Source organism: Myxocyprinus asiaticus, chromosome 29 (genome assembly GCF_019703515.2).
Source record: "Myxocyprinus asiaticus isolate MX2 ecotype Aquarium Trade chromosome 29, UBuf_Myxa_2, whole genome shotgun sequence".
Lineage (NCBI taxonomy): Eukaryota > Metazoa > Chordata > Actinopteri > Cypriniformes > Catostomidae > Myxocyprinus > Myxocyprinus asiaticus.
Genome location: NC_059372.1, coordinates 6,997,533 through 7,013,319, shown reverse-complemented (window position 1 = coordinate 7,013,319; position 15,787 = coordinate 6,997,533). Strand labels below are relative to the sequence as shown.

Sequence of the window (15,787 nt, the reverse complement as noted above, 5' to 3'; positions counted from 1 at the left end):
TTTGCCTTCCTGTAAATGGTAGAATTGTCTTGTGTTAGTTGAATAGGGGACTCATGCCAGGACAAGTTCAACACGGACACTGTGCGGCTCAGAGACAATATTGGATAAATCTGTTTTCCTCTTTCTGGCATGGCTTGTTGGCATTGTGTGCTTGCAAACTGGTGCCAGGACAGCTGCCACTCAGCAGTCTAGGCCATTTTGATTGCCAATACAGATCCTCACAGATGAATGATATATATTTAAAAAATAAAGCCAGTCAACATATAATAAAACAATTTTACAAAACACAATAATCAGTTCAAAAGCTACAGTTAAGATAACATCTTTTTACTTGTCCTGGTAGAACAACTAGATTACTTACATTTATGTAAAGAAAATGAGAGCAATCCTGTGCAAAATCAGCTGCCATTATGCTTGGGCATTCTGATTGGTTGCTTGAGCGTTGCTATGCTGCTGCTTATTAGCCCAAGTAAAAAGTGCGCAACCCCAAGTCTCTATAACATTACTTTCACTAGATAGGGCTCAAGTTGCTCTTTCTAATGTAATTTTACAGTTGAAGTCAGAAGTTTACATACACCTTAGCCAAATACATTTAACAGTTTTTCACAATTCCTGACATTTAATCGTAGAAAACATTCCCTGTCTTAGGTCAGATAGGATCACTACTTTATTTTAAGAATGTGAAATGTCAGAATAATAGTAGAGAGAATAATTTATTTCAGCTTTTATTTCTTTCATCACATTCCCAGTGGGTCAGAAGTTTACATTCACTTTGTTAGTATTTGGTAGCATTGCCTTTAAATTGTTTAACTTGGGTCAAATGTTTTGGGTAGCCTTCCACAAGCTTCTCACAATAAGTTGCTGGAATTTTGGCCCATTCCTCCAGACAGAACTGGTGTAACGGAGTCAGGCTTTTAAGCCTCCTTGCTCGCACACGTTTTTTCAGTTCTGGCCACAAATTTTCATCGGATTGAGGTCAGAGCTTTGTGATGGCCACTCCAATACCTTGACTTTGTTGTCCTTAAGCCATTTTGCCACAGATTTGGAGGTATGCTTGGGCTCATTGTCCATTTGGAAGACCCATTTCCGACAGAGGTTTAACTTCCTGACTGATGTCTTGAGATGTTGCTTCAATATATCCACATAATTTTCCTTCCTCATGATGCCATCTATTTTGTGAAGTGCACCAGTCCCTCCTGCAGCAAAGCACCCCCACAACATGATGCTGCCACCCCCATGTTTCATGGTTGGGATGGTGTTCTTTGGCTTGCAAGCCTCACCCTTTTACCTCCAAACATAACAATGGTCATTATGGCCAAACAGTTCAATTTTTGCTTCATCAGACCAGAGGACATTTCTCCAAAAAGTAAGATCTTTGTCCCCATGTGCACTTGCAAACTGTAGTCTGGCTTTTTATGGCGGTTTTGGAGCAGTGGCTTCTTCCTTGCTGAGCAGCCTTTCAGGTTATGTTGATATAGGACTCATTTTACTGTGGATATAGATACTTGTTTACCTGTTTCTTCCAGCATCTTCACAAGGTCCTTTGCTATTTTTCTGGGATTGATTTGCACTTTTCGCACCAAACTACATTCATCTCTAGAAGACAGAATGGGTCTTCTTCCTGAGCGGTATGATGGCTGGGTGGTCCCATGGTGTTTATACTTGCATACTATTGTTTGTACAGATGAACGTGGTACCTTCAGGCATTTGGAAATTGCTCCCAAGGATGAACCAGACTTGTGGAGGTCCACAATTTTTTTTTCTGATGTCTTGGCTGATTTCTTTTGATTTTCCCAATATGTCAAGCAAAGAGGCACTGAGTTTGAAGGTAGGCCTTAAAATACATCCACGAGAAAACCTCCAATTGACTCAAATTAGCTTGCCTAAAGGCTTGATATCATTTTCTGGAATTTTCCAAGCTGCTTAAAGGCACAGTTAACTTAGTGTATGTAAACTTCTGACCCACTGGAATTGTGAAATGGTGATATAGTCAATTAAAAGTGAAACAATCTGTCTGTAAACAATTGTTGGAAAAAAATACTTGTGTCATGCACAAAGTAGATGTCCTAAACGACTTGCCAAAACTATTGTTTGCTAATATGAAATCTGTGGAGTGGTTAAAAAAATGAGTTTGAATGACTTAATGATACCTAAGTGTATGTAAACTTCTGACTTCAACTGTACGACTGTTTTTATTATCCATCAGGAGAAATTCTTAAGTCTGATCGCTTGGGGAAAAAAATAGCACACCTCTCCTCAACAAATTGCATGATTTGAGGTTTAAAACACTATTAATAACATAATAAATCACACTTAATAAGAAGAACCATAAGATGTCTTTAAGAATGGAAGTGCGACTGCTAATGGTTTTAGTTGAGGGGTATTGAATGACTTTGTTCACCTTTACTTCTCTGTGATGTAGTGGTAGATTAATACATTTAAAAAAAAAAACTATTATGCCAAGACCAAATCTCAAAGCAGCACTGTATTAATTACATCATGACTTCCCTCAAGAAACTTCATAGTCTTGTTGAACTTCTGCAAAAGCAGTGGCGTGACTTTTTCAGAAACTTCCATAGCTAACGGCATACTTTGTCTCTTTTATTTGCAGTCAAATGGGATTTAGTGTTTAGAAGCAGAATGCTTCACGGCCGCGGTTTTATCTTGCTTCAGATAAGTTTGCATCAGCACGTGTGGCCTCGCCGAGCTGGTTTGCATTAGGGCCCCTGCGTAGAGGGTGATGCCAAGTTTATGACACAGTTCTCTCTCTGCAGGGGAGGCTCAGATCCAGATTAACGGCATTAGAGTCAGTCGTTCTGCCCCGGGACCCCTTCCAAACCGGGCACAGCCTTTTTTTACAAACACAGAATGGGCATCAAAGCACTAACAAATACTTTGCATTAAGATTAAAGGAATAGTTCACCACAAAGAGAAAATTCTGTTATCATTTACTCATCCTCGTACTCAACATCGTTCCAAACCCATGACTTTGTTTCTATCCGGGAACACCAAGGAGAAATTTTATGCAGCTCTTTTCCATACAATTACAATTCATGATGACCATTTCTGTCAAGGTTAACTGTTGTTTTATGGAAAAGAGCTGTGAGAAAATACTTGCTTTGTGCTCCACAGCATACAGGTTTGGCTCAACATGAGGGTGAGTAAATAAAATAATTATTTTACTTCTCATTTATAGTAAAAACTTTTCAATACAAAAATTCCACATACACTTTAAAGCAATCTGGTCTCATAGAAACACGTTAGAGATACCTACATTTTAGCAAAATGATTTGTCATGTGGCTCAGTGCACGTAACGCCGCAGTTTCCACAAGAGGCGCTACAACGATTTTTATTCACTTTCACAAAAATCACTTGTTCTGATAACAAAATTTTGGCTTTTGCACGACACCAGCCCTGGCACATTGGTATTGATACTTAAGGCCAGTGTAGCCTTCATTTTTCCGCATTCCGGATCGCGCCCGACCGACCGCGTATCCTTTCAGAGTATACTTTTCTGACCGCAAACCAATTAATTGGCCAATAGTTTTTAAAATTGATTTATAGAATGTCAAAACATGATTCTTTTCTTACTATAATGAGCACTAAAAAAAAAAATTTAAACCAAAATCCCAGATACAGCTTATTGTTCAACCAAAATTCCAATAACAAAATTCCAATTTCCACAGGACTTTTAAGAATAAACAAGCCCAAAACACACCAGGGACTTTTATTTTGAAAATACAAAATGACGAAAAAACTATTAGCAACTATCAGCATAGATTTGGCCAATAAGCGATAGTTACAAAAAGCAAATATCGGCACCGATTTATCGGTCTATCAAAATGGCGTATAATCAACTAAATACATAAACCTTAAACAAATGAAAACGTATTAATTTTAAACATAAAATTGCAGTTATTTTGGTCTAAAGTGCCGCACAAAAGAGCTTTACACTATAAATGAAAACACTGATGAAAAAATCTAATTAGTATGAGAGAGTCGTGCCTTGTTCATTCTGAAGCATGCAGTGCATGCAGACAAATATAAATAGTGTATTAAATCGAATCCTTTGATGGTTTAATGATCCCACATGGCCATATCGGGATTTAAATTTGATTAATTGTCCTGAAAAACGTGAAATTCCGAATTACTTCAGAACAGTATACCATGCTACCCTAAATTTCACAAATCAGTACTTTTCGCCCTGTTCCACATGCAATGCTATCTTATGACATCTAAACATTTTTACCATAGCGCATTTTTGTAAGGCACTATATTTAAACTTTTGCATTACATACCTAACTATATTTACAAGCTTCTTCACTTGCGATTAAACTGTGTGGTTGCTCAACTGATAGAGCATTGCACTTGCAACGCAAAGGACCAGGGAACGAGTCCTGAACAGCACACGAGTCAACATGTGTGTCAAAAGCATCAAAGAAGCACCACAAAATGACGTGGTCGCTTCTGCAATTGCGTTTTTTCTTCTCAGATTTGCTTTTTCTGACACTATCGGTTAGGTCCAAGGTTTAGGGTAGGTACGTCGTTTTTACAGGTCATCACAAGAGTTTAGGCTGCTTTAAAAAAATAAATGTCATAGTTGATAAACTGTTCACAAACTTAAAATGCTGTCGGTCCACACAACCCATAAATGTAAAGACGTCTTACAGACAACACTACACAGATGGGAGACAAACACCATACACATACACTGAGAAAGTTCAATCCTTTCCATCACATTCAGACTTGTAATCCTTATTAGGACATGTTTTTAGATTCAGGGTACATCTTCACTCTAAAACACAGCAAGCGCTTACCAAGAAGGGAAACAACCTCCTAAATGTAGGGCAAATTAGTAACATCAAATATAAAGATGGCAGCACTATCTAAGCATTAGCCTAAACTATTCAATAACATATTAATCGTATCCTTGTTAAAATACTACAGTACATTTTATTAAAGGAACAGTTCACCCATAAGTGAAAATTCTGCAATCATTTACTCACCATCATGTCGTTCCAAACCTAAATTACTTTCCATGGAACACAGGAGAAATTCTGCACCCTGAAAGTATCATAAAAGTGGTCCATACGGCTTGAGAGCTATATTACAAAGCCGTTCGATAGTTTAGTATGAGGAACAGACTTAGATTTAAGTCATATGGACCACTTTTATGGTGCTTTTTTCACAATTTTGGAGCTTGACGACCCTAGTTCTCATTCACTTTCATTATATGGAATTAGAAAATCAAAAATTCACATTTTGTTTACCACAGAAGAAAGAAATACTGGTTTGCAGTGACAGAATTTTCATTTCTTGGTGAACCATTTCTTTAAGTACAATTACACCCTATAATTAACTGGGAATTTTGAATGGCCTCACCTACATTCTAATGTAATAAGAAACAATCACAATATTTCCAATGCAGACTCTCCTTAACTTTGCAATGCAATAGGACATAGTGTGTGAAACACTCAATGCATAGCACAGATTTCCTAAATCAGTGTTTGCATTAAAATATGCATGATTTTCACTCTTCAAAATTTTAAACAAAATGATAGTCACGTTACCTCTCCCTGAATTTGCAATGCAAACAGTTGCATTCAACCTTAAACATAACACAGTGCATAGAAAAACGGATCTCTGTGCGAGTATAGCTCTAGATTACACATGTGCAATGGATATCAACATGCACTATATTCCCTAAAGTTGTGTTTGCATGCAAAAGTGCATGCCTTTAAACAAAAGGGTAGCTACGCTATATTTCCCTGATTTTGTAATGCAATCACATGCATTCAACCTGACTCATAACACACACCATAGAAACTGGCCTTTGTGTGTGCTCAGCGCACGTGCAATCCAAATCAATATGCATTACGTTCCCTAAAGCAGTGTTTACATGAAATATGAATGCAAAAAGGGCATACATTATAATAACATGGGTAGGTTGTCATGTAAGGGTGTGTAGTGGAGTCATGCTTTGCTGTCTAGACGGATGAATCACTGTAAACACGCCTCCACTAGCCACCATGCAGGCTAGTGCATGAGCTAACCTGCTAATGTAATAAAACTAGCACTAAATCAGATGATAAAATCATTGTTGGAAAACGCATTTTTAATCACACAAGTTCGCTATTATCAGATACTTTGTCTTGACTTAATCTAACACCGTGCACATGCCAGAATCAACACATTCAGTCGCTCTCGAGCTTTGCGCGTGCCCGCCCCACACCGCTTTCACGCGCTCACGGCGGACATTTAACGTAAGAAAAAAACTCACGCGCACCTCTTTCCTCTTCCTCTGTGCTGTGAAGCGATCACCGTCGATTGAGTATTTCCATATCGTCGATTAAAAATAAAAGACAAAGTTAAGCGATCCACTGACAGTTTTTGCCCTTCTTCAAATATTTGTGTTGTGTCTTCCACCCGCAACGGATCCCACCGTCCACGTCTCGAGCAGTCGAGGTAAAAAAAAACGAAAAACGGACGCGATCCCGGTAATCCGCTTTCAGCACGCGGGATTGGAGAATGTCGCGTTCGAGGCATCCACTCACCGCCCTCTCATTGGCCGGCGGCGTGAGCGTTTGATCTCGACGCGGTTTATGCAGTTTGCGTCATAATAGAATCCCCACTCGCTTTCTCTCTCTGTGTTTGGCGATAGAATGTGAGATGACTGGAGCTTCAGCCGGGCTGTGGCTGCGCGCGCAGTCACATGACCGCGGAAAATAGCCAGACAGGGAGGAGCGTGCATTTAAAAGCACATGAATGTATTCAGTGCTAATATAGTGTTATGGCTAAAGGGAGTTGAAAGACGAGAGAAAGAGCTACGTAAAAGTGGTTTGTCATGGGCTGGTTTACACAGACAGAATTCAGCTAATTTGTCCACAACATACACCTCAGAAGTGGTTGAGAATTCAAAGTTATCTTAAAGGAGTATTCCAGGTTTAAAACAAGTTTAGCTCAATTGACAGCATTTGTGGAATCATGTTGATTACCACAAAAATCTATTAGACTAGTCTCTCCTTTTCTTAAAAAAAAAAGCCAAAATCTGGGTTATAGTTAAGCAAGAAGTCTCCGGCTGGTCATGTGATTTTAACATGGCAGCCCCCATGAGGGGACCCTCTCCATGTAGGATCTTCGGCCCCGTTTCCACCTGGTATTACGATGCGTTTCGGGTGGTCAGGTGAGACACATCGCTGTTTACACCTGGTCACTTTAATGTGTCTCCTGTAACCACTTGTGTTTGAATTTGGAGGGGAGGGTCTCTGTTTCATGACGACATACATCAGTCACTATGTCAGTGTGTTACTGCATGATATTAAAGCACAACAGTGTAAAAAAAGACAAAGAAAGCGCGGAAAAAATGGCACGCGGTTTCTCCCAGATGCGGTTTAAATTAAATGCAAGTACAAACGCAACCTGTCAAGCAGAGTTATCTGTTATCTAAGTGCATTACCTGTATTAAAGGAGCTTCAGGTGTTCGTGCTTGTCATCTGTGTTGATATCAGACACACTGAAGAAGATCCATGAAGCTCACGTGATTGTGTATGTATCTGCTTTTTAAAATTTTCCCATCGGACGGTTATTTCCTTTTAAAGCAGCTCATAAATGGCAAAGTTTAAACTCTTGTTTTAGCGCAGCGGTTGATTGACAGGTGGGGGCGGTGCATCGCTGCTGCTGGGATGCATACAGGACGGATCAGCATTTACACCTCAAATGTGATGCGGTCACATGCGTTTTTGACCACATTCGTATGTGGTTTTTGTGATCCATTATAGACCTCGTTTAGACCTGTATTTAGGGCCGATCACATGTGATTGGATCACCCGAAATGCATCTTAATACCAGGTGGAAACGGGGTCTTCATCTCACGTGAATGTACCTGAATTTATACATATGCTTCAAAATTACAATTCATGTCTTTAGTAGTAAAACTTCTTTTTTTTATTTTTTTTTTATTTTTTTTTATGAGGAACATTTTTTATTTAAACTCATGTGAAATATGGACATATTAGTTGGCTTAATTTTGAATAATTTCTCTACTTTTATTCAAACAGGGTGCTCTTCTGAAATGAAAAACTGATGGAATGTTGTTTGATTGAATAAATCTGGAGTATGTCACCCATATTTAATTATGAGACATATCAAAATACAGTACAGTAAAATACATATAAGAGTGTTTCTTCAATTTCGGGCTACTTCATGTCCCGGGGTACATTTTTAACAAACAGATTCAAACTTTTATTTGTTGTTGTTCTATACTGTATAGGTTACATTCAGACTGAATTGGAAACTTTTTACATTTATTTTTTGGTACTTTTCAAATGCCTTTTACGTATATATTTTACTGTTTTAGCCTTGTCCCAGATCCAGACTTTCAATATTAAACTATAAAAATAAATGATAAAAATACAAATTATTTTATGTTTACAAATAGTCTCAATAGTGTAATTCAATATTTACTGAGTCAAAATGATTTCTATGAATTTTTCAAAAATTACGACTGTCCCACAGTTGTGGCGTCATTTCCACAACACAAATTTTTACCCCAATAGAGTTTTTTCAAAAGTTAGTGTACTTGTTAACAAAGCCAACAAAAGTGTCGGTAAAGAGCATGCTTGAGATGAAATATGAGATAAGTGATGTTTGAATAAAAAAAAATCAAGTTAAATTTAACTTTTGAGCAGAGTATTTGTACTGGGCACAATTTCCAATCAAGCTGTTATTTTGCAAAATTACACAAAAAGTGTGAAAATATTATTTAATTGTGTGTTTTTAGGATACATAAAATGTTAGCTATAGAATTAGCCTACGCAAGACAAAGGAGTCAGTTATTTTATTTAAAAATGTTAAAAATGCCATTTCCATCAGCGTCATTTCCGTCACAGAATACTATTAAACACAATACAGAATTTGATGTGCAGGAAATGACACCGTGGTGGGAATCTTCACAAAAAATTACAAAAGTGACATAAATCTCCGGTAATGCATGCACATACACTGTACAGTTACCTGAAGTTGAAGAAACACCCATAAATCATTATTTTGGTAATACAGAAGTTAGTAAAAGCTTGTGCTTTGGGTCGGGTTGTTTATTAGACTCACTCTAGCCCTGATCATCTCCAATAAAATGTGTAAAATCAGGCTGCTCACTGGATGCTGGTGCATCACGTGTTTAGCCAAACTAATCTGCTTGATGTCCTTTTATACCAACTGAGATGAGGTTTAATTTGCATCTGAAGTTTTGCCAGAGTTGGTCATGGTGGGCTGAGAAACTCTGAGCTTCATCTGAGAATGTTAGCCATTTAAGCTCAGGATACATCTCAGCAGGACACTACCAGACCAAAATGTACGTCAGACGATTTTTTTGGTGGCACAAACTGGGCAGTGAGCATTTGAGATGTCAAAAAAATGTAATGACTCCAGTAGCCTAAAGAATCCTGATCACATAAACTAAGGCAAAAGTCCATAAAGACATAACGATTCTTCAAAATTCTCCTTTTGTGTTCCACAGAACACATCATAAAGGTTTGTAATGATATAAGGGTGAGTAAATAATGACAACATTTTAATTGTTTTTACAAAAAAATTCCTTTTAAAGCTGTTTTTTTACCCCTCAAACTTTGGTATCAGATCACTTGTCAGGACGTTCCCACATGCCGACCTCAAATTAAGAGACATCAGTCTTTACATGGAGGTCTTTATTGCTGTGAGAGAAAAAGAGGGGCACTTTTGATGGTGCTTTTATCACCACCGAAGGCAATATAATGACATTGTGATATTTGAAAGTACCCGAGACCTCTTCTTATCATGCTGTCATTATATTGCCTGCGATGGTCTTTGTCCTGGTTAACAAAGCATTTACTTCTATGCAAACCCACTGGTATCACTATGATACCGGCAACCAGGTCAGAGCTTTGTTTCTCTTGTCGTATTGTGCTGCACCATTACTTTCCGGTGGTCAATGATCATGTTATATTAAATATGCCGATAAGCTTTTATATAACACATTTTTTTTTTATATGTCAGGTGAATCAGGCCTATAGTCATAAACCACAAAAGTACAAAGTCCTGAATGAACTTGATAAACACATGACAAATCACTGACGTTGAGCAGATTTCATCTTGGCCTAAAAGGATAGTTTTGCTCCTCATGGTGTTGTAAAGTTGAAGGTTGAAATTTGCAGTTGAAAGCTGTATTCAGTATATTGAGGGCCAAATTACTTAAAACTAAATAATTAAATAAAGCTTGTACTTAAATGAAAAATCAACCCAAAGTTATGGCCACAATGAAAATGGGTGCAAACTATTGCTAAAATGAAATACAATGGACATTTATTGATTTATTTATTAATTAATATATTTTATAGCTTTTTTACTGATTTTATTATGTATTTCATTATCTATTCAGATATTTATTTAATGGTTTAATTTTGAATAATTTGAAAGTTGTTAAAGTGAATAAATGTAGTGTATATTTCAAACAACACTCATGTTTTAGATATACTATTTGTTTCTCTTAATTTTTTTTAGTTTGTATTAGAAGGAATATAAAAGGGTGGATTATATTTTCCCCAATATTTAGGACCATATTAGGATTTTACAAATTATTTTCATGATGATAATATGTTAATTTAATTTAAAATTATTTTTACGTCATGTACGATTTGTTGTACCCCCTTTAATTTATTCACCACAGTGATAGCGACAATAGAACACAACACAGCTGCACACAAAACAAGGCTGGGCATAGAAATGCATCAATTCTTCGACTACCAACTCTTCACACGTTTAGTTAGTTCTGTTCTCTGTTTTGTGTGCAGCTGTGTTGTGTTTTTTGTTGTCGTTATCGCTGTGGAGGACCTGTTTTTAGATAAACAAAACGACTTTTCTCTTGAACACCCCAATATCATGAGGGCGCTGTGTGAACTCTTGCTCTCGTGCCCTTCCATGAACGTGCACAGGACATCAACGGTCAGTGAACATTCTGAATAAATAATACATAAGATTTCAGTTTGTTTCTAACCAAACCATATTGTATGCTTTCATAACAATCATGAGTCTCATGGAATAATTTATTAGACTTCTGAATAATACGTTTGTGTCCTTATTTAGCAGATAATGCATATCTCTGTTTCAGGCTAAATGGTATTTGCTAAAATCTGGAAACAGACAATTTAATTTTATCATTCGTCTTTTTCTCTGTTATGTAGCAGATCAGAAGAATGTGATCCTCTTTGAAGACGAACCATAGGTGTAGTTGTGCAGTACTCACCGGTGTTGTTCTTATAGCAACTGATGGATGTTGTTGTGGGCGGACTTTCATCGGAGTCCACGGAGCCCGTATCGTCGTCTTGAGAGCAGCCGGCCTGAATCGCCCGCAGGTAGCTGTGGCTTCGAGACCTGAAGCAGGTGGGCATGGGCAGATCCAAAGCCCTCACCGCCTGAGAGTCCACCTGCCTGTAAGCCGTGCTGCTCAGGTAACCCTGCTCCACCTGAAAGGACACAGGCAGATTGAATCGACCCATTCGAGGCTGGCGGAGTAACCGACCGCTGCCCGCCCACACCCGTGCCTCACATGGGGTGAGATGATGCTGCCGTTTTAAGGTGGACTGGGGCATTATGGTATGGAAGACAAGATCGCTTTAGCTCCAATATTATGGAGTGTAATTTACTGTATGTCTTATATGTTTTAATGAACTTTTAAGCAATTTTCATATAGACTGTAGCTCAACTAGCAATGCCAAGGTCATGGGTTCAATTCCAGGGAACACAAATACTGATAAAACTGAAGTTGTTTTGGATAAAATAATTGTATTGGTCCTTATCCGTGGTTCAGGTGTGCATTTAAAAAAAGTATAAAAATGCTCGTAATTAAAAAAAAAAGAAAATGTTTCTCTCTCAGAGAACTGGCCTTGAACTTTGAAAAGTCTCATTATTTTTGTCTCATTTTATGTCTAGGTATTGTTGTTAAATGTACAATTATTATCATTAAAATTATATATATATACACACAGTGTCTGTGGCTACATAGAAAACCTGGGATTAAAAATCAAATTTATGCCTTGAAATTCTGTTTTAGGAAATTGTAGTAAAAATTTATTGAAAATAACGTTTTTCGATTCAACTTTTCACTCAAATGGTTACACTAATGCTATAATTTTAATAAAAAATAGCACTTTAGAGAAAAATTGTCTTAAAGAGAAAAATATTTTTGTATAATTTTATGTCTAGGTATTGTTGTTAAATGTAAAATTATTAATAAAAACAATTATAAATATAGTGGGGTCCAAAAGTCTGTGACCACATAGAAAATTTGGGATTAAAAATCTAATTTAAACATTGAAATTACGTTTTAGAAAATTGTAGTAAAAATGTATTGACAATAAAGTTTTTCAATTAAACGTTTCACTCAAATGGTTATGCTGATAATATAATTTGTAATTAATATTGCATTAAAGAGGAAAATTGTCTAAAAGAGAAAAATATTTTTGTATCATTTTGTGTCTAGGTATTGTTGTTAAATGTAAAATAATTATTATTAAAATATAATATATATATATATATATATATATATATATATATATATATATATATATATATATATATATACACTAATAATATAATTTGTAATTACAAATTGTCTTAAAGATTTTTGTATAATTTTATGTATAGGTATTTTTTGTTAAATTTAAAATTAATAATATATATATATATTTCCAGTGGGGTCCAAATATCCGATACCACTTAAAAATATTAAAAATCAATTTTTAAGACATGAAATTACATTTTAGAAAAAATGAGGTAAAAGTTTATTGAAAACATTTTTTTATTTAACTTTTTACTCACATTGTTATGCTGATAATATTATAATAAATAGCATTAAAGTGTAAATTTGTTTAAAACAGAAAAATATTTTGTATCATTTTATGTCTGTGTATTGTTGTTAATTTTAATATCATTTTTTAAATGGAAAATTACATAAATTTGATCTAAATGAGAAAAACAGGCATTTTTACTAGTTGTCTCAGACTTTTTGAACTCCAATGTAATCACAAAAGTCACTTCTTGCTTCACTGAAACAGGACACGCATCTTAGCAAATAATTTACAAAGTGATTCGTTTTGAGCACAGCTGAAGCGCCACATTTTTAATCCTGAAATATCCTTTTTCTGCCTCTCTGCTCCAAATCCGACAGGCAGAATGCAGGAAAAAGCCCCCAAGAGTGAATGAACTCTGCAGTGATTCATATGATGAAACGAACCTGCAGACAAAACGCAATCACAGTTCAAACTCTCTTAAAGCCTGCAGGGACTGAAACTGCAGCTGCTTCTTTTCAATTGATTGAACCCTTTAAATAATTAAAAGCGAAGAGAAACTTTGTGTTTGTTCGGTTAGCAGGTGACACTTCTCACAGGAACGCAAAAGTACAGGATTGTGGTTATGAATGTATGTGTGTTTGTTGAGGACAAACCCAGTAATTAAAAGCAAACAACAACAACAACAACAATAAAAGGTTTAGCTGAGAAACATGGAATAAACTCTTTGAAGTAATTATAAAGTCTGATTTTTAAAAGAACCCTATGAAGTAAACATTCCCTACTTGAGCTCTAGTATAAATGCTACAAACTAGCAGTTGTGCTAGCTTTATCTTCATGTTTTCCCTTTGATTCAACCATTTTCCCTCGCAAAAACATCCGTCCAATCTTAGAAACGATGTCTTCATGAAACAGCACTTAAAAAATGCCCATCAATAAGTCTTCATGGTACATTATTCCCATTGGGTCAAATTAAAGATATCCTCCAAAAAATCTATTCTCTTTCCTCTGTAGACCGTTGTTTTTCTTCACAAGTCTTATTGTCTTCTTCTATGAAGTGTGAGAGAAAAGAGACTTCGCAGGGACAGTTTTAAAGCAAACATTCAAGTATCTCCTCGTGGTAAAATGCTCTCAAAGTGATTTTCCACCCTCCATGTCTCCTTAAACTAGCTTAGGGATGTCGTACAACATTCTTAATCTGGAACATTCTGTTCCCGAGGTCACGTAAACACCAAAACATCTCTGACATACAGTACTTCAGTGTTTCCTCGCTGATGTTGAGAGTAGAACGGAGCAATTTAGAACAGTAAACAGAAAGAGATTTTGCATTTTCTTAAGGAAATGTGAAATGTATTGAGTGATGCGTTGCTAGGGCTTTACTTGGAGGTTGCTAGGGCGTTCTTGATGGATGCTAGGTGGTTTTGTGGTTGCTAGGGTGTTCTGGATGGATGTTAGGTGGTTGTTAGAGCATGTTGGATGGTTGCTAGGGCTTTGCTAAGTGGTTGCTAGGGTGTTGCTGATGGGTGCTAGGTGGTTGTTAGGGTGTGTTAGGTGGTTGCTATGGCTTTGCTATGTGGTTGCTAAGGTGTTCTTGATGGATGCTAGTTGGTTGTTAGAGTGTGTTGGGTTGTTGCTTGGGCTTTGCTATGTAGTTGCTAGGGTGTTGCAGGTGGATACTAGGTGGTTGTGTGGTTGCTAGGATATTCTTGATGGATGCTAGGTGGTTGTTAGAGCATGTTGGATGGTTGCTAGGGCTTTGCTAAGTGGTTGCTAGGGAGTTCCTGGTGAATACTAGGTGGTTTTGTGGTTGCTAGTGTGTTCTGGATGGATGTTAGGTGGTTGTTAGAGCATGTTGGATGGTTGCTAGGGCTTTGCTAAGTGGTTGTTAGGGTGTTCCTGATGGGTGCTAGGTGGTTGTTAGGGTGTGTTAGGTGGTTGCTATGGCTTTGCTATGTGGTTGCTAGGGTGTTCTTGATGGATGCTTAGTGATTGTTAGAGTGTGTTGGGTTGTTGCTAGGGCTTTACTATGTAGCTGCTAGGGTGTTGTGGGTGGATTCTAGTTGTTTGTTAGGTTGCTAAGGTGTCCTTGATGGATGCTACGTGGTTGTTAATGTCTGTTGGCTGGTTGCTAGGGCTTTGCAAAGTGGTTGCTAAGTTGTTCTTGATGGCTACTAGGTGGTTGTTGGAGTGTGTTGAGTGGTTGCTAGGGCTTTATTATGCAGTTGCTAGGGTGTTCTTGATGGATACTAGGTAGTTGTTAGGGTGTGTTAGGTGTTTGCTATTGTTTTGCTATGCGGTTGCTAGGGTGTTCTTGATGGATGCTAGGTGGTTGTTAGACGATGTTGGATGGTTTATAGGGCTTTGTAAAGTGGTAGCTAGGGTGTTCTTGATGGTTGCTAGATGGTTGTTAGGCAGTGTTGGGTGGTTGCTAGGGGTTTCCTATGTGGTTTCTAGGGTGTTTCAGGTGGATACTAGGCGGTTGGGTGGTTGCTAGGGTGTTCTTGATGGATGCTAGGTGTTTTATTAAGTGGTTGTTAAGGTGTTCTGGGTGAATGCTAGGTGGTTGTTAGGGTGTGTTGGCTGGTTGCTAGGTTTTTTTTAAGTGGTTGCTAAGGTTTTCTGGGTGAATGCTAGGTGGATGTTAGGGTGTGTTGGCTGGTTGCTAGGGCTTTTTAAAGTGGTTGCTAAGGTGTCCTGGGTGAATGCTGGTTGTTTGTTAGGGCGTGCTGACTGGTTGCTAGGACATGGTAAAGTGGTTTCTAGGGTGTCCTGGATGGGTGCTAGTTGGTGTTAGGGTGTGTTGGCTGGCTGCTAGGACTTTATAAAGTGGTACCTAGGGTGTCCTGGGTGAATGCTAGTTGTTTGTTAGGGTGTGCTGACTGGTTGCTAGGACATGGTAAAGTGGTTGCTAGGGTGTCCTGGATGGGTGCTAGTTGGTGTTAGGGTGTGTTGGCTGGTTGCTAGGACT

At 37.5% G+C, this 15,787-nt stretch overlaps 1 protein-coding gene across 3 annotated transcripts in view; it reads right to left on the bottom strand.

Moving 5' to 3' along the window:
• LOC127419631 (disks large-associated protein 4-like) overlaps positions 1-15,787 on the bottom strand; it is a 55,396-nt gene that overhangs the window by 26,872 nt on the left and 12,737 nt on the right. For 2 of the 3 annotated variants that reach the window (XM_051661188.1, XM_051661189.1), the window contains exon 3: positions 11,277-11,496. In XM_051661188.1, coding sequence (XP_051517148.1) covers positions 11,277-11,496 — 220 coding nt within the window. Of the gene's footprint in view, positions 1-11,276; positions 11,497-13,604; positions 13,922-15,787 lie in introns of those variants that run through there. The other variant, XM_051661190.1, reaches the window with a different exon arrangement.